The sequence below is a fragment of the Aquarana catesbeiana genome, linkage group LG03 (genome assembly GCF_042186555.1).
Source record: "Aquarana catesbeiana isolate 2022-GZ linkage group LG03, ASM4218655v1, whole genome shotgun sequence".
In the NCBI taxonomy this organism is placed as follows: Eukaryota; Metazoa; Chordata; class Amphibia; order Anura; family Ranidae; genus Aquarana; species Aquarana catesbeiana.
The window spans coordinates 22,097,107-22,116,216 of record NC_133326.1 but is presented as its reverse complement, the minus strand read 5'-3'; the positions used below and the strand labels follow the sequence as shown (position 1 = coordinate 22,116,216).

General features: G+C 42.9%; 1 protein-coding gene across 2 annotated transcripts in view; it reads left to right on the top strand.

The window, feature by feature from the left end:
- LRRC28 (leucine rich repeat containing 28) overlaps positions 1-19,110 on the top strand; it is an 88,429-nt gene that overhangs the window by 55,464 nt on the left and 13,855 nt on the right. For both annotated transcript variants that reach the window (XM_073618387.1, XM_073618389.1), the window contains exons 4-6: positions 2,610-2,647; positions 5,054-5,191; positions 11,300-11,506. In XM_073618387.1, the coding sequence (XP_073474488.1) occupies positions 2,610-2,647; positions 5,054-5,191; positions 11,300-11,506 (383 nt within the window). The remainder of the gene's footprint in view (positions 1-2,609; positions 2,648-5,053; positions 5,192-11,299; positions 11,507-19,110) is intronic.

Below are 19,110 nucleotides of genomic sequence, written 5' to 3'. Positions count from 1 at the left end.
ACAGAGATGTTTTATTGAAAAACAGAACAGCATTACAAAGTCACATGCAGGAGAAATCACATTCAGGCATGTACAGCAATTGTCTTAAATTTTAGGCAGCGGAAGTTTACCATAGAGCATAGGACCAGATAGTCCCCGGTCATCTCTATGACTCTCGGAAGCCGGTCTCAACATTATGATGTCACGTCTGGCCCCGGCTGGAAAGCCTGAGATCGTGGTTTGGTTTTTTTTCCGTTTTTTTTTTGCTTTTTTTATCTCAGTCCTTCCAGCCTAGAGGAGAGATATGAGGACTTATAGACCCCACATCTCTCCATAAAGAGGACCTGTCATGCCCTATTCCTATTACAGGGGATGTTTACATTCCTTATAATAGGAATAAAAGTGATCGGAACAAAAAAAAAATTAAAGGAAAAGTGTAAAAATAAACAGATTTAAATAAGAAAAATTAAAGCACCTTTGTCCCCTCGCACGCAGAAGCGAACGCATATGTAAACGACGTTCAAACGACACACATGAGGTATCGTCGCGAATGTTAGAGCGAGAACAATAATTCTAGCACAGGACCTCCCCTGGTACTCTAAACTGGTAACCTGTAAAAAAAAAATTTAAAGCGCCGCCTACAGAGATTTTTAAAGTGGAGTTCCAACCCCCCCCCCAAAAAAAAGTAATGTGTTTAAAAGAAATAAAAAAAAAACACTTCCCTCGGCGCAGGAAGGGAGATCGCCTCTCTCCCCTCCCTTTTGTCAATCATCTGGGACGCGTGACCGGTCCCAGATGATTGCGGGGCCAGTGACAGCGCGCAGCTCCCACAGTCAGAATGCCGGCGCCGCCGAATGGAGGGGGGGACGAGCGGGGCTTCGATCCCCCGCATCGCTGGGACAGGTAAGTGTCCAATTAAAAGTCAGCAGCTGCAGTATTTGTAGCTGCTGACTTTTAATTTTCTTTTTTAAAATGGAAACCCCACTTTAAGTACTGAGGTTTGGCATCATTCCACGAGTGTGCGCAGTTTTAAAACGTGACATGTTCGGTATCTATTTACCCGGCGTAACATCATCTTTCACATACAAAAATAATTGGGCTAACTTTACTGTATTCTTTTCTTTATTCACGAAAGTGGGGTTTTTTTCCCCAAAAAAAGCACATTTAAAAAACTGCTGCGCAAATACCATGTGACATAAAAAAAATTGCAATGACCGCCATTTCATTCCCTAGGGTCTCTGCTAAAAAACTTATATATAATGGGGGTTCTGAGTAATTTTCTAGCAAAAAAAAATATGATTTTTACATGTAAGAAAGGGATGCAAAAATTGGCCCAGTATGGAAGCGGTTAAGTTTAGATCTTCTTTAACCACTTCAGCCCCAGAAGATTTTACCCCCTTAATGATCAGGCCATTTTTTGCGATACAGCACTGCATTGCTTTAACTGGCAATTGCGCGGTTGTGTGACTCTGTACCCAAACAAAATCGATGTCCTTTTTTTCCCACAAATAGAGATTCCTTTTGATGGTATTTGATCACCTCTGCGGTTTTTCTTTTTTGCGTGATAAACAAAAAGGAAAAAAAAAAATTTCTTACTTTCTGCTATAATGCATATCCAAAAATAGAATATAAAAAAAAAAACAAATGTATTCATCAGTGCAAGTCAAATTCCACCAAAAGAAAGCTCTATTTGTGGGGAAAAAAAAGGACATAAATTTTGTTTGGGTACAACGTCGCACGACCGCGCAATTGCCAGTTAAAGCAACGCAGTGCCGTATTGCAAAAAATGGCCTGGTCAGGAAGTGGGTAGAACCTGGGCTGAAGTGGTTAAAGAGTTATTCGAGTGACCATTTCATTTGCACTAGACAAGGTTTTTTGGTTCAGATTGTCCTTCAGCTTGATGGGACAGACAGCAGTAAGTTTGTCCGATCCCAAGGCGAGCGAAGGGCAGGCAAGATTGAGTATCTGAACATGGCGCAGCCGCCAGCAGGAAGCCAGCCAGTTCCCAGACATTGGTCCTTCAACATGCCCTTCACAAGGGTGTGAGGCTCCCTCGGTATCAGGATGGGCACAGTGTCCACACACACACATAGGACGTACAAGAAGATAGTATAAGCATGCCCTCCAGCAACCAAAGGGAAACTACTTTAGGGTTAGACAGAGGGATAAATTGTACTAACATAACATAACAAGCCTGAAAGCACTTTGTATTTTACCCAGCACTTTACCTGAACTAATCCACTGAGAGATCCCGTAGATGTGTGCAATACAGACCTCCCTGTTGTGTTTTTTGTTTTTTGTTGTTGTTGTTGTTTTTTGTTTTTTTTATATTTCACAAGTTACATGAAATTGGATTGTATATTGCTTTAACCCCTATTATGGTGTGTATGTGATTAGTGTCGTCCGATTACATTTCATCCTAAGCAACCTGCAAGAGAGGGAAAAGGTGAAGCAAGCCATAGACATTAATTCAGCTTGCCTGCTTCTGTCTAATTTGCAGCAAAAGCAACAGTATCTGTTGTTTGTCCTTGATGCTTCAAGTGTATTTCCACGTCTGGAAATTGATGTTCTAGTAGAAATCCTTCATGGTAACAGCTGTTGTATTTTTTTTTTTGTCTTTGTCTCTAAAGGTATCTGCACTCAAATAACATTGTCTTTGTCCCAGAAGGTGAGTGTCTCCTTTTTGTAGAGGTATAGGCAGATTGAATAAACATCTTGTTCTACAATCGTCCTGAAAACTTTATTTATATAACAAAGAAAAAAATATAAATATATTCAGTATACGCATACTGCGTGTGTTCATGTATATGTGTGTGTGTATGTATGTATGTATGTATATATATATATATATATATTACACAATATATAAGATATAATAAAAGAGTACAAAAATGTGAGGGGTGTACTCACTTTTGTGAGATACTGTGTGTGTGTGTGTATATGTATGGGCCCAATTAGCCATTTTCCCTCCCCGGTGTCATGTGACTCGTTAGTGTTACAAGGTTTCAGGTGTGAATGGGGAGCAGGTGTGTTAAATTTGGTGTTATCGCTCTCACTCTCTCATACTGGTCACTGGAAGTTCAACATGGCACCTCATGGCAAAGAACTCTGAGGATCTGAAAAAAAAGAATTTTTGCTCTACATAAAGATGGCCTAGGCTATAAGAAGATTGCCAAGACCCTGAAACTGAGCTGCAGCATGGTGGCCAAGACCAAACAGCGTTTTAACAGGACAGGGTCCACACAGAACAGGCCTCACCATGGTTGACCAAAGAAGTAGAGTGCACGTGCTCAGCGTCATATCCAGAGGTTGTCTTTGGGAAATAGACATATGAGTGCTGCCAGAATTTCTGCAGAGGTTGAAGGGGTGGGGGGGTCAGCCTGTCAGTGCTCAGACCATACGCTGCACACTGCATCAAATTGGTCTGCATGGCTGTCATCCCAGAAGGAAGCCTCTTCTAAAGATGATGCACAAGAAAGCCTGCAAACAGTTTGCTGAAGACAAGCAGACTAAGGACATGGATTACTGGAACCATGTCCTGTGGTCTGATGAGACCAAGATAAACATATTTGGTTCAGATGTGACAAGCGTGTGTGGTGGCAACCAGGTGAGGAGTACAAAGACAAATGTGTCTTGTCTACAGTCAAGCATGGTGGTGGGAGTGTCATGGTCTGGGGCTGCATGAGTGGTGCCGGCACTGGGGAGCTACAGATCATTGAGGGGACCATGAATGCCAAACATTGTAATACATTTTCTTTTTACTCCACAGCTGTGACTGCCAAAACAAAACCTTACTGCAGTAAAATGTCTTTTGTGTCTGTAAATGAGCAAAGAAAACAAACTGTATTTCCCAGCATACTTACCAGCTAGCCTGAAAAAAAAACAAAAAAAACAAAACACATGGGTGTGGAGACATATCACTTCCTCACCACCTGTCAAATGCCTCTGAAAAGTGATCCAAGCATGGATCGCTTTTTCAAGGAACGAATGTCCCTGCCGCCTTTGTAGCCAAGCCCTGTAAATAGAAATGATCAGTGCCTCTATAAAATATATATTTTTAAAATTGTTTAGCTTTTCTAAATTTGAATAGTGTACAGCTTCCATCAAGGATTTACATTGCAGGTGAGCACCCATTATTGTTCATTTATCAGCACCTTAAAGTAATACTAAAGCCTTGTTTGTTTGTTTTTTTCTAAAATAACAAACATGTTATACTTACCCGCTCTGTGTAATGGTTTTGTACAGAGCAGCCCCGATCCTCCTCTTCTCGGATCCCCCTGCCAGCACTCCTGTCCCCTCCCTCCTGCCCCCACAGCAAACTGCTTGTTGTGGGGGCACCCAAGCAGGCGCGCTCCCGAGCAACAGCTCTGTGTGTCTATTCAGGAGTGCGAGTCCCCGGACAGCCGAGGTACTCGTGGACATCGCTGAATTGAGATGGGGCTAAGGTAGGTATTGGGGGGGCTGCTGCACACTGAAGATTTTTTACCTTCATGCATAGAATGCATGAAGGTGAACAAAAAAAAAAAAAAAAAACTTGTGCCTTTAAAACCACTTTAAAGTGTGTGCCAAGCCTTTGATTACAGTGGGGAAGTGTTAAATCACCTGTCAGAGTTTTATTGATGTCTGTGTCCACCCCCCCCCCCCCCCCCGGGGAGATTTACCCTTTCTATTAGACATGGTGACCATTGTCTCAAATGCAGAAAGGATGGGATATCCAAAATTATACAGTTGACACAGGAGCATCGGGTGTAAGAGAAGTCCTCCAATGGGACACCTGTTCAGGTGACGGCTATCTAAGAGAGGATTCCTCTTCTTTGTTCTTTGGAGAGATTTTGTCTCACTTCCTGTTGTGTCTCTGGGACAAGAAGTGAAGGGAAATCTCATAACAGGATACAGATAGAAGTAAAAACTTAGAGGCTACTTAAACCATTTTCCAAGTCTATCCAAAACTAAAGAAAAAAGTTTGGGCTTTATATACACTTTAACTGTGTGGTTCTCTCTGAAGATTCTTCTCTTTGTAAATCTTTGAATGCAAAGCTGCCCTAGTTGTAAGCTTGTTTTCTCCTTCTCACAGCCATTGGTTCTCTGGTAAAACTGCAGTCCTTGGACTTGAGTGACAATGCTCTGGAAATCCTTTGTCCTGACATTGGGAGGCTTAAATCACTGCGCCATTTACGACTGACCCACAACCGGCTCAAGTTTCTCCCGCCAGGTAAGCCCTCCCTTTGCGTGTACACAGGTATAAGTACAGGTGAAATACAAACTTTTTCAGCTTTTTATTCTTTAGTTATTTTTTTTTGTTTGTTTTTTGTTTTTTATGTTCCAATGGGATTGATTTACTAAAACTAGAGAGTGAAAATTATGGTGCAGCTTTGCATAGAAACCAATCAGCTCCCAGGTTTTTTGTCAAAGCTGAAATTAGAAGCTGATTGGTTACCATGTACAGCTGCATCAGATTTTACGCTCTCCAATTTTAGTAAATCAATCCCATTATTTGAAAAAAAGATATCTTGTTACCTTACTTGTAGCAGAATACACAACATTCATCCTGGATAAGAAAATCACCATTCCACACAAATGCTGCTGCATCCAGCAGTAAACCTTTCCCCATCAACCGTTAGAGACTTGCCCTCAACTGCAGAGGGGAAGAATATGAAAATTTTCACATTAGGTGTGTGCCTATGACAGTTGTGGCCCATCCATTAGGGGCACCCCTAACCCATGCGCCCAGCCCCTAATTACATGCAGGGTGCCAGGCGCATGGATTTCAATGGGTTTTTTTTTTAAGCACGTGATTAGAGCCTGAGACTCTAATTGGCTTAAAAAAGCCCACCCAGTTGTGTGACAATAGCGAAATTATATTCCCTATTTTCTTCCTGATTTTCCACCCGGCCAATCAGGAAGCAGGTCCTGAGACCCAATTGGCCAGGGAGTCTTAGAACTCCCTGGCCAATCGGGTCTCAGGACAAACGACTTGTTCGGAGGTGGCTGTCAGTTTGCCGCTGCGCCCCCCCCCCCCCCCCTCAAATATTTAGCACCAGCTGCCACTGGTGTATAATATACTTCAGAAGTAGAATCAGCAAGTGTGGAAAACCTTATGTCAATTTATTAGTAACTTGTAAATACCAGTTTGCACATGCTGTCCATTAACAACAAAATCAACCTTTTGCTTTCACCGGTATGCATGGAAGCAGAATTTTTAAATCTAGTGCAAATAATTTACGTGTGCTCAGCCCTTAGAGTCTGAAGCTGGTATGGTACTGTCAGTGCTGAAAGCAAGTGGAAAACTTAGGCTAGCCTTAAAAAAAAAAGTGTTTTACTAATGTGCGACCCTAAAACTTAGCCCATACCTTAAGGCCCCTTTCACACTGGGGCGGGGGCAGCGTCTGCAGTAAAGCGCCGCTATTGTAAGCGGCGCTTTACCGTCGGTATTCGGCCGCTAGCGGGCAGTTTTACCCCCCACTAGCAGCCGAGAAAGGGTTAAAAACCCTCCACAGAGGCACTTTGCTGGCGGTATAGCTGCGCTGTCCCATTGATTTCAATGGGCAGGAGCGGTGTATACTCTGCTCCTTCACCGCTCCGAAGATGCTGCTAGCAGGACTTTTTTTTCCTGTCCTGCTAGCACACCCCGAGGGCTTTCACACTGGAGAGTCAGCAGCGGCTGTTTCGGGTCGGTTTGCAGGCGCTATTATTAGCGCAATAGCGCCTGTAAACTGCCCCAGTGTGAAAGGGCCCTTATAGTTAAAATCTACCCTTATCCTTACAATGTGTCCCTTATCACCCATGCAGCACCGCACACCTAGTCCTTAAAGAGGATCTTCAGCCCCCCCCCCAAAAAAATTGAAAGTCAGCAGCTACAAATACTGCAGCTTCTGACTTTTTTAATAAAAACACACTTGCCTGTCCAGGGATCCAGCACCATTGTCAGGAATCGGCAACGAGGATTGGCCAGATTTGTGTGGCTACACTTAGGAAACTGTGTATGCTTTAAGTAAGATTTATTTACAGTGAAACAAAACGCATCCAAAAACCAGCAACCAAAATACACAGCATATGTGAATCATAAACCAAGTGATGTAATACCTAACAGGCTAATTATAATACAGTATATTCAAAATGAGGAACACAGATCACAGGGTAAAACTGGAGATGCAAGGAAGGGTGGATTTAGGAATGGAATCAGAAACAAGGGGGAATAGGAACAAGGCTGCAGGGTTCAGGGTATACCTACAAGGCAAAGGGCACGATCAAGAGAAGGAACAGTAAACGGCTAGCAGTATTTGGCAGCAATGCAAAACATGACAGCGTGAGGGAAGTGTAGAGGAGGAACTAAATACCCTCCCAGCATCAGGTGGAAATAGATTACTGGGATCTGCTAGCTGCTGGGAGACACCTGCTGGTGGACACCGGAACTACAACCTTCCACTCTGAGAAGCGCAATTCCACAAGCAGTTGATCCAGGTCCTGACAGTCATCCTCACCCAGGCCAGTTCTTCTCCAGTGTTCGACTCTTCGGTGCCGACATGTTTACTAAGGAAAGCTGGCTGTGACTCCTTGCAGCTTCACACTGTGAATTGATGAGCGGGGCTGCGTTTTCTAAATTTACCCCGCAGCCTTCTGGGACCTGTAATGTGTCCCAGAAGGCTATGGACAAAGCGGGGTTGGGGGGTGGCTGAATCTCCGCGTTCCGATAGCCTAGGTGATCCGGGGTGGAAATGGGAGCAGCTACCTATCAAATCTAGGTATCGGCTCCACCCCCCCCCCACCCCCCCCACAAAAAAAATAAGTGTTCAAAAGTTGAAGAGGAGGGAAGGAGGAGGCAGAATAGCAATACTTACCCTTTTGGGTGAAGTTCTGCTTTAAACTGTTTCTTAGCACTATGCCCAAGTCTAAAACATAACTTAACCCATAAAATATGCCTTAATCACTTAAAGAACTGGACTCTGAAACTTAACCTAATCCCTAAAATGTGACCTAATGACTTAAAAAACTGAACTCTGAAAGAGGACAAAGTGTTGGTTGTGGGCTACCCACAGCTGATCTTTTCCCCATTACTGGCTTACCATGACTTGTTTCATACTGTATCTAAATGTGGAGGCAGCCATCTTGGTAAAGGAAAGGGCTTTGCTTCCTCATGTCAGAGCTGCCCTCCTCATGACTGGAGACCTGATGAGTGTAATGTTCAAAAATCACATACGGTATTCACAGAATTAGCCTAAAGCGGACCTTCAGTCATTTTTTCATATTTCCATCTATTAAATCTTCTGCCCTTGTTGTTTTAACTTTGGATAGTAAAACATTTTTTTTCTGCCAGTAAATCCCTTATACAGCCCACTTCCTGTTTCTTGTCTGGTAAAAAGCCTAGGCTTATGACATCATACACAGCTCTCTCTCGTGAGAGTGTGCCAGGGAGGGAGGGGGAATGAGTCATAAGAGGGCCAATGAGAGCTGTAGAGCTGGAGGTGTGCCTCTGTGTGTCAGTGTAAATCCAGGAAGTGAACAGGCAGCAGTTTCAGCTTCCCACAGTTAAAATGGCTGCAGATAGTCTTAGTGGAGGGAGATTGCTGCAGTATATTTGGCAAGTATAGAATCACAGTATATATAAATTAATATGCAAAGTGGTTGGAGGGAAGCTTCAGAATGGCAAAGATGTTTTTATTACAAATTATGTGAGCAGACTGCAGTTCCTCTTTAACCAATTAAGGACCGTAAGGATTTGCCCCCTTAATGACCGGGCCATTTTTTGCGATACAGCACTGTGTTGCGCGGTCGTGCGACGTACCCGAGCAAAATTGACGTCCTTTTTATTCTATAAATAGAGCTTTCTTTTGGTGGTATTTGATCTCCTCTGCGTTTTTTTTTTTTTTTTGTTTTTTTTTTTTTTTTTTTTTTTTTTTTTTGCGTTATAAACAAAAAAAAAAAAAACAGTTTTGAAAAAAAAAAGGATATTTTTTTACTTTTTGCTATAATAAATATCCAAAAAATAAATAAATACATTTCTTCCTTAGTTTAGGCCAATATTTATTCTTCTACATATTTTTGGAAAAAAAAAATCGCAATAAGCGTATATTGATTGGTTTGCGCAAAAGTTATAGCGTCTACAAAATAGTGCATAGATTTATGGTATTTTTTTATTTTTTTTTATTTTTACTAGTAATGGCACCGATCTGCGATTTTTTTTTTTTTTTTTTTTTTTTTGTGGGACTGCGACATTGCGGCAGACAGATCGGACACTTTTGACACTTTTTTGGGACCATTGACATTTATACAGCGATCAGTGCTATAAAAATGCACTGATTATGTAAATGTCATTGGCAGGGAAGGGGTTAACACTAGGGGGCGATCAAGGGGTTAACTGTGTTCCCTCATGTGTGTTTCTAACTGTGGGGGGGATGGGACTGACTAGAGGAGGAGACAGATCGCTGTTCCTAATTACTAGGAACATCAGATCTATCTCTTCTCCTGTCAGAATGGGGATTTATGTGTTTTTACATACACAGATCCCCGTTCTGGCTCTCGTGCCTGCGGCTGGCCGGCGGACATCGCGGCCAACGTGCAGCGGGCGCCCACGCACCTGCTGTGGCTCTTAAAGGAGCCAATGTACAGGTACGGCGATTCGCGGGAATGAGCTGACCTGCCGCCGTATAATGACAGTGGCTGGTCGGCAAGTGGGTAAAGTAGAACTATAGGAAAAACTTTTTTTTTTTTCATTTTGGATAGAGTAAGGGAGGATTATAACCCCTATCAGATTTTTTTTCTTGCGATCTGTGTCCCATTTCAGAGATTTCCCTTCACTTCCTGCCCCATTGCTAAACAGGAAGTAAGAGGAGACACCTGCAAATTAACCACCAGGTCTCCATTGGAAGATTTCCCCTCCTAATTCTTTTCTGTGGACAACCCAAAATTTGGGCTTTTCTTTGCTTTCACTTTCTTTTTTTGTATAATCTTTATTTTAAAGATATTTCAGTGAAAAACATACAAAAAGACATAGTATAACTTATAACACATATGAAGTAGGTACGATTTACATAGGAGATTCTTTTCCGGTCAAATAAATGTATATATTACTCAGGGACATACACACACCAGGGGCAATATTATAGGGGGATATTTATTGTCATCTAACCAACACTTCATATAAATTCACACATCCATGGATCTCCCCTATTTTGCTTTTGCTTTCAATGTGTCAGGAACGATGAATCAGACTGAGACAGAAAATGCAATAAAAATCACACCTTTTTAATGTAATGGTAAAAATGGTACAGAACAGTAAACGTAGTCAAAACATAAGCCAGGGATCGGAAACCAAAATGGGTAGTCAGACGAGCCAATGATCAGGAAACCAGAGATCAGCGTAGTCAGAGGCAGAAGAACAGCATCAGGAAGGGGCGTCAGCCGGGCAAAGTCTTTCACAGGAACACAGCAGAGAAACTCCAGATATGTTGACCAGGCGAAGGCTGGAAAGGAATATGTTAACCAGGCAAAGGCTGGAAAGGAATGAACAAGGCAGTTTAAATTGCCAGAAGGGGCGGGACTGACGAGCAGATAATAACCAGGTGAGCCACCGAGGGAACACCCCAGAGCAGGGAGCGCGGACAACGTACAGGTACGTTGTTTCGCGCACCTGGGCTGCCCTGCCGCAGTATATGTGCAGTGGGCAGTCCGGAACTGGTTATATACAACTTGCTCTCCAGTAAACAATAGTAGTGGCATCACCAAATTTCACTCTAAACCTCCTGAGACTAGCAGTCGAGACGCATCAGTGCCTTATATGATCTCGCGCTGCAGATATACATTCATGAGGCTCAAGACGCAAGAAGTGCTTTGCTGTTTTCAAGAATTCAAGACAAAATGTCGCTTTTTCAGGGTACTGCTTAGGTACAATTAACATTTCTATATGTCCCCTATAAGGCCTCTTTCACACAAGTGGTCCGATCTGGCAAAAGCAAATGGAAGGGGATCCCTTCTGCTCTGTCTGGCTGGTGATGTGCATTCCATTTTAATCATAGAGAAAATGTGCAATTTGCTCCTTCAGCATCGGTCACACTCCCACAGATGGCTTATTGGTTTCAAATTTCCAAATTCAACAGCATGTGCCTTCTTATTGCACCTTATATACTGCATTTCTACTCTTGTTCAGCAAACATTATCCAGCTTTTCTGGGTTTTAGAATATTCTGTAAGCAGATGCCCTCTGTCTTGCATTATTGAATCTTTCCCTATGTGGTGCTGATTTGAAGCCTTCTGGAGAGATTCATTGATATGTTTGGCCCAGGTATGTGATTTTGACACTTAATTTGTTTTATTCATGCTTGCAGAAATTGGAAAGCTGAAAGAACTTCAGACTTTAGACCTCTCCACAAATCACCTTGTCACTTTACCGGAGAAGTTGCACTTGTGCCAGTCACTGCAGTACCTGACCGTAGATAGGAACTTCCTGTGCAGCATTCCACGCCACCTGTGCCAGCTAGCCAGTCTTAATGAGCTTTCCATGGCTGGCAACCGACTGGCATCTCTGCCTTTGGGTGAGTATAGAAAGGACTTGCTGTTGGTTTGTTTTATGTGTCAGTATTAAAGTGTTACAAAACCCAGTAATAGAAAATAGTTCATCTGGCCCCCCACAGTGCCCACAGCTTATAAATGCTCTTTTTACATTAAAATATTGCGCTCCAGAGGTTACTGACAAGTGGTGGGGACGCAATGCGACGCCTCCTCACCGCCCGTTTTAACCCCATTTCGACGGCATTGCACGCGGTTTCGGGCATTTGCGGCACTAGTCTTTTGACTTGCATGTGTAGCTTTTGGCGGGCTTGCCACTCACCGATCACTACATTTTTGGATCAACTTAGCCTTGGTCACGAAGCATCACAGCAGCGGCATTTAAACATCCCCCTCCACTGCCTATTGCAGCTTAAAGGGTAACTCCATTTTCGTAGAGAAAAAAAAATAGGAAATATAAAAAAAAACATATTATAGTGTGTACAATTGCGACACAAGTCATATTGTAATTGAATGTTATTAAAAATTACCCTACCTTTTCAATTCGTAGCTCTGTAATTTTCTGTAAATGCAATATGGCATTTACACAGAATGCCTCCAGGTTGCTATATTGCAGAAAATTACAGAGCTACAAATTGAAAAGGAAAGGTAATACCACCCAGAAATGTAATTTCCTGCTTGTGTGATTGGCTCACTGATTTTCTCAGAAGTCTGCACTAAATACACATCAGATTTCAGGCATCCCCTGCAACAAAATTTTTGGTGAGATACTCCCAGTAGGAAATCCCTTCTAAAGGGATGCAGACCTTGCCACTTTCTTCATTGGAGCCCTGCAGGTGCAGCAGCTAATTGATAATTTAAAAAAAAATCGCTCCCAACCACATTTATTTTGCACATGGACACAGAGAAACAGGGATTTCTTCAGAATATCAAAATGTAGGAATCTGCAACAAAGTTTGTTAAAATCCCTGCAATGTACATAGATCACCCAGAGGGGAATGTTTTTTTTTTCTCAACAAAAGTGCAGTTACTCTTTCAGGGGGGGCAGTTGGCAAAAGCACATTTTTGTGGCCTGAGGGCCTTGTTTACATAGGCAGATCGCCGTTCTGCCTCTCTGGGGAACGATTGCAGGTGGCCGGCGGACATCATGTCTGCCGGATCCGCCGATTGGCAGAATCTCCTGCGTGCCCCCCAGTGTCTATTTTGCATGAAATGACGTAGAGGTACGCCGTTTCGCACAATAGAGCTGACCTGGTGCAGTAAGCGGTCGGCAAGTGGTTAAAGTAACAGTGCCATATCACAAAAAATGACCTGGTCATGAAGGGGTTTAAAACGGAGCTCCAGTCCCCCCCTTACCAAAAAAATTATAAGTCAGCAGCTACAAATACTGTAGCTGCTGACTTTTAATATTAGGACTCTTACCTGTCCAGGGATCTCGCGATGTCGGCACCCCAGACGATTTTTCAGTCGGCTCTGGGGTGCTGCCGCCGCCATTCCTTGTAAGGGAAACCGGCGGTGAAGTGGGGATGGGTACCTGTCAAAAACAGGTACCCACTACCCCCCCGAAAGGTGCCAAATGTGGCAGCGGAGAGGGGAGGAAGCAAACAAGCAGAGCTTCCCCTTTTTGGGTGGAGCTCCGCTTTTAAATCTTCCGGAGCTGAAGTGGTTAATAACATAACTGCACATGATTATTATATAATCATTAAAACAGTCAAAGGGAGTCATTTTAAAACAGAAAAATGAGCTTTCTTGCTATGTAGGGGTTAAAAGGGAATTACTATTACTTCAAAGTTGGATGTAAGCCCCGGCATGTGACTCTGCACCCCCTGAAGGCCAGGAGTTAATGCATGAGTCATTTTTATCACTACCTTGGCCTCCTCCCTGCAATGTCTTTTGTACCTCATCGCTGTGCTTTTGGCAAGGTGCTGCCTCTACGCAAACATCATTTTAGTTTTTTTTGTCCCTTCTGCACAGTTAGCAGAAGTTGCCATATTTGGACTTCGCGTGAGTCTGGCCATCAGCACTTGTCCAGTCTGCAGCTCAATGTAAATCACAAGCATTGCTCTCCAGACAATAGAGCTGCAGCTGCCAACATCTGAGCTGCGGCGATAAAAAATAATGTGTTGAGTTACAGCCAAGAGGCTGGCGGAGTGACAGCACATTACAAGAGATGGGGAAAGAAAAAAAAAAAGAGCCTCTCCGTAGAGGCTGAGCATAAGAAATGTACACACAACAGTTAAAGACATTGTTCTATCAAAACTTGCTAGAACATCATAGTAAGAGATTCTGTGCTAAAAGATGAGAACACTTTGCCCTTCAGCCTAAAGCCGGTAGATACCCAGAAAGACATTAATGTTTATGCTTGGCTGGGATTTGCTGATCCGGTGCACTGGTGACCGTTTTCTTTTACCTTTGATCAGAATAATTAGGATAGGTCTCAACCTTTATTAATGTCTTACTACTTTCAAGGAAAAACAAATACTTTACCCTGTTTTCATCTGTAAACATTTTACTGTATGCATGGAGTGTACATGTTCCTTCTGTACTTATGTGGAGAAACAGCTGCAGGTTACGTAGTTTTTACTACTGAAGCCTGAACTCGTGGGAAAGGTAAAATGCTTCCCTGCAAGGCCTTGTTTATACTTGCCTCCTCACCCCCTGTTTTAACACCCTTACACCCCTTTCACACTGAGGCGCTTTTCAGTCGCTTTCACGCTAAAAAAAAAAAGCGCCTGACAAGTTCACGAAAATCTATTTCCATTAAAATCAATGAATGCTTTCACACTGGGGCAGTACACTGGCAGGGCGGTAAAAAAAAAAACGCCCCTCTCCATTGAAATGAATGGAAATCTCTTCAAAAGCTCCTGAAAAACTCTTCAAAAGTGCCTGAAAAGCTTGTCAAAAGTGCTCAGTGTTTTACTGGCAGTTTAGAAGTGCCTCAGTGTGAAAGGGGCCTTGGGCACGGGCTTTTCGATCAGGTCCGCCTGTCAGTTTTTCAGGCAGACCTGATCGGGCGCTCCGTTCACCCCTATGGGGCAGCGGATGTCAGCGGTGACATGTCCACTGCTATACGATCCGATCCTGTCCGCCAAATCCAGACGGATGGAGGCCCTATTTTCTATCTGGAAAAATAACCAAACAATACTGCGCTTGTGTGAAAAACTGTCTGAAGCAGCACCAATAAAATGTGAGAATATGACACAATAAACAATAATGAACAAGAAAAAGTTGCGCTGAAAATCCCTAAATAACAAGTCCAAACTGTACTGAATAGTCCAAGTGACAATATTAGAATGCAAAACAATGTGATGTTTGATTCAAGTGCTTGTATGTAGCTAATCCAAGAATATCCTCCACCATGTGACGACACCAACATTGAGCTATGGATGTACCCTTACCACAATAGATGCGAGAATACACTGAGGTGTCCGTTTATGAAGCGGTGATCCCGAGGATCGCTGCTGATCACAGTCCATAAACAGTTTATGAAACGGTGATAATCGGGAGAGAACATGTTTGAACTTGTTCTCCCGCCGATTATCTCTACACACAGAGAATCCTCATGAATGACACAGTAACGGCCAGTTTATGAAGCGGTGATCTCACCGCTTCACTGGCGATCTGAGTCAGAATTCACACTCCCAGGTTCACCAGCTCAGAGGTGGTGAATCTGGGAGTGAAGAGGAAATCTGGGGGGATCTGAGGGGGAAGGAGGAAGATTTTTAACTTCCTTATGCCTCGTTCAGACCCCCCAACACTGTAACCATGTCCCCCTGTCATATTTATGTGTATACATATATATACATATAATGTGTGTGTATATATGTATGTATGTGTGTATATATATATATATATATATATATATATATATATATATATATATATATATATATATAATGTGTGTGTATACATATGTATATAATGTAAGGGGACTCATTATTTTATTAACATTAATCCACGCCGTCTGTCCATGTATTGAGCGGTGATAATTTATCACTGCTTAATAAACTGACATCTTGGTGTTTCGGTGAATTTATGGTGCTGTAATCTCGTAAAGTCTCACGAGATTCCAGTATCAGGGGCCGTTCTCCACTTTTGGAAGCGTTTGTAGATCGCTTCACTCCTCAGAAGGTGAAGCGATCTACAAAGCTTCATAAACTGGCACACAGAGGAGAAAGATCTTCACTGTGAATGCCGGAGAATGAAGCAGTGAATAGATTTCACTGCTTCATAAACGGACACCTGTGTAGTCACCGTAAGTCTTTTTATCTATATGCTGTAGTTTTTTATGGATTTTTATTGTACCATCTACCACCCTTTGGTTGGGTGCTTTTGTTCCTCCAAGAAATACCCTAAGGGTTTTTACACTATTTGGAGCCTTCTGCTTATTTTTTGGGTATTGCTGGGTGCCTGGACGAATCACACTGAGAGCGAGACGGACGGCTGAAGAGACGGACATTATCTGCACTACAGTGTCCCGGCAGGACCGTTTTTCAGGCAGGGCAAAAGGGGCAGCTGCCCTGGGCCCCATCATTGTTATGGGGCCCAAAGCAGCTGCCTCATACTTGCCAACTATCCCAGTTTAAATTCCCTTGTCCCAGGAAGTTTTAGTCCCGTGCTGTGTCCCGATATCTCAGTGCGAAGTTCTGTTGCTGCTGCCCAGCTCTGCCCTATTGCCGGTACAGATGACTCGCCTGCAAACCCTGTGTTTACATGTAAATAACCGACATTGATATGTAAATATCGGCGGCATTAATATGTAAATAGTGACGGACCGCGGCATTGATATGTAAATAGAGGTGGCATTAATATGTAAGTCCTGCCTACAACTGCAGTCATTAAGCCGAACATCAGCCTGTTCTGCAAAGGTAAGCAAATTGGAGGCGGAACCCTTCTTCAAAATAACATGGTGCCACAGCACCCTGAATTTTGGTGGATGTGAATAAGCACATCTCAGCCGATGTGTAAGGGTGTCATTAACAATTAATGGCACTGCTGTGTATCTGCTAAAGAGCAGCATGTTTCTGTGGTGTCAGGAAAGCGATTTCGCATGCGTTCCCGGCACACACAAATGTGTCAGTTACATTGGTGGTCAGTGTAAATCTTCTCATTGCATTGGGGCTTGGTGTACAATTCTTTCCCTAATTCCCTAGGAGTTTTCTGTCTATTGATGGGTCCCCTCACCTCCCCAGTCCATGGTGTGCAGGCAATGAGGAGATGATGTGCTGTGACCTTTAGCAACCAATCATTGAGCAGTAATGATGTGCAGTAACCTCTAGGAACCAATCAGTGAGCAGTAATAATGTGCAGTAACCTCTAGCAACCAATTAATGAGCAGTATTGATGTACAGTAATCTCTAGCAACCAATCAACAAGTAGAAGTCATGTACTGTAACCTCTAGAAAACCAGCAGTGAGCCATAATGTGTGCTGTAACCTCTAGCAGCCAATCAGTGAATGGTAATGATACACAGTAACCTCTGGCAACCAATCGCAATCGCTGCCTGATCTGATTTAGTAAACTGATTTTGAGCCTAGCTGCTTTTTATTGTATGTCTCAAAGCTTGTGGAGAGCAAAATTGCATGGGGGGGGGAAATGTTTCCCCAGGGTCCAGTCAATATTAAAGACGTCCCTGTGTCCCGGGACACGCTACAGCTGATAATTCTCATTGCACTTTTGACCTTCCATAATGGAGGGTCCACCTATTGTGGTAAGGGTACATCCATATCTCAATGTTGGTGTCGTCACATGGTGGAGGATATTCTTGGATTATCTACATACAAGCACTTGAATCAAACATCAAATTGTTTTGCATTCTAATTTTGTCACTTGGACTGCTCGGTACAGTTTGGACTTTTTGTTATTTTGGGATTTTCAGCACAACTTTTTCTTAATCCCTATTTTCATCCGTCTGGCGGATCAGATGGGATCGGATGAAAATGGACCGCCTGTCCTGATCTCCCCATAGAGGAGAGGGGGACTCTGACAGGTCCGTCTCAGCACAATGAGCGGAGACGGACCCGTCATCCGCTGAGAGCCTGAGCTGACCGCTCCCAACTCCTCCACAGCCCAGCACTCCAGTGAGCGAGGAGGGGGCAGAGCAGAGAGCCACTGACTGACAGTCACCAGCTCTCTGCTTACAGAGCTCTGAGAACCGAGCGATCGGCGATGCTAGATCGCTCGGTTCTCAGTGTTAGAGCCAGTGGGGGACAGATGCAGTATCGGACCCGTGCTGCATCCACCTAGGTAAGTATGATTCTGATTAAAAAATAAATCCCATACTTCTCTTTAAAGTGGTTGTAAAGCTAAGATAATAAATACTCACCTCAGTGAATAAATAATGAATATTCCGTGCCACAAAAAAATTAATTAAAAATAATTAATAAAGCAGCTACACCCTAAACAAATAATGAATAAAATTCATTATTGCATAAATGTAGAAGGAGAGGGGGTGGGGAGCGCTAGACAATTAATAAAAAAACTAATATATAAAAAATCGTTCCGTGTGAACTACAAATAATACATTCAAGTAGTGAAAAAAACCAGCCTGCCTGTGTGAATGAAAATTAGATAAACAAATTCATAAACCTAAAGGCAATACAAGAAATTGTGTTCAATAATAATTGTGCAACCATAACATATAATGTCGAAAAAATTTGGAAATCAAATAGGCAAAATAGAAAAAAGTCCATCAAAAGTGAAATTGATTATAATGAAATCCTGATGTGAATCTTGATAACAAGGCGTGAGCAGCAAAATCCCTTCACCATCACTGAAAAACACCAATGTGCTCATGGAAATGGATGTCCGCTTACCAGATGAAGTTGACCAATTTAATGAAAAAAAGGTCAAATAGGCTTTAGCAAGATAATGCTTGCTGCAATGGAGAAAAAATGAACCAAACTCTTGTCCTCATATCACAGGGTCTCACGCATGGGACATAAAATAGATGGAGAGGAACCAAACATAGTGTAACACCATTTATTTAAAACTTGAATAAAAACAAAGCTTAGCCAAGTGGCTACTCACATATAAAGTGCCATCGCCCGGCACTGAGGCTAGGAAGCGTATCTTATGAGTGGGGGAATCTGCTCTGTGGGAGAAGTTCCCAGATGATCGCGGCATCAGCGTGCGTTCCACCCTCAACAGACAAACGAACCACGGAAGCCGGATGTGATGTAATTGCGTGACCAAGTACCGCCTCACAATTATTATTGAACACAATTTCTTGTATTGCCTTTAGGTTTATGAATTTGTTTATCTAATTTTCATTCACACAGGCAGGCTGTTTTTTTTCACTACTTGAATGTATTATTTGTAGTTCACACGGAACGATTTTTTATATATTAGTTTTTTATTAATTGTCTAGCGCTCCCCACCCCCTCTCCTTCTAAATACTCACCTCAGCCTGGTCTCAGTCCAGCGGGTTGAATGGAAAAAAACTGACAGATATTTTGACAGCGGGACTCCCGCCTGGTTGTATTCTGACAGCGGGACTCCCGCCTGGTTGTATTCTGACAGCGGGACTCCCGCCTTGTTGTATTCTGACAGCGGGACAAAAATATCATACACAAGGAGATAATCACATGATAACTAGATATGGAAATCGTGTGGAGGATAGGGTTGCTAT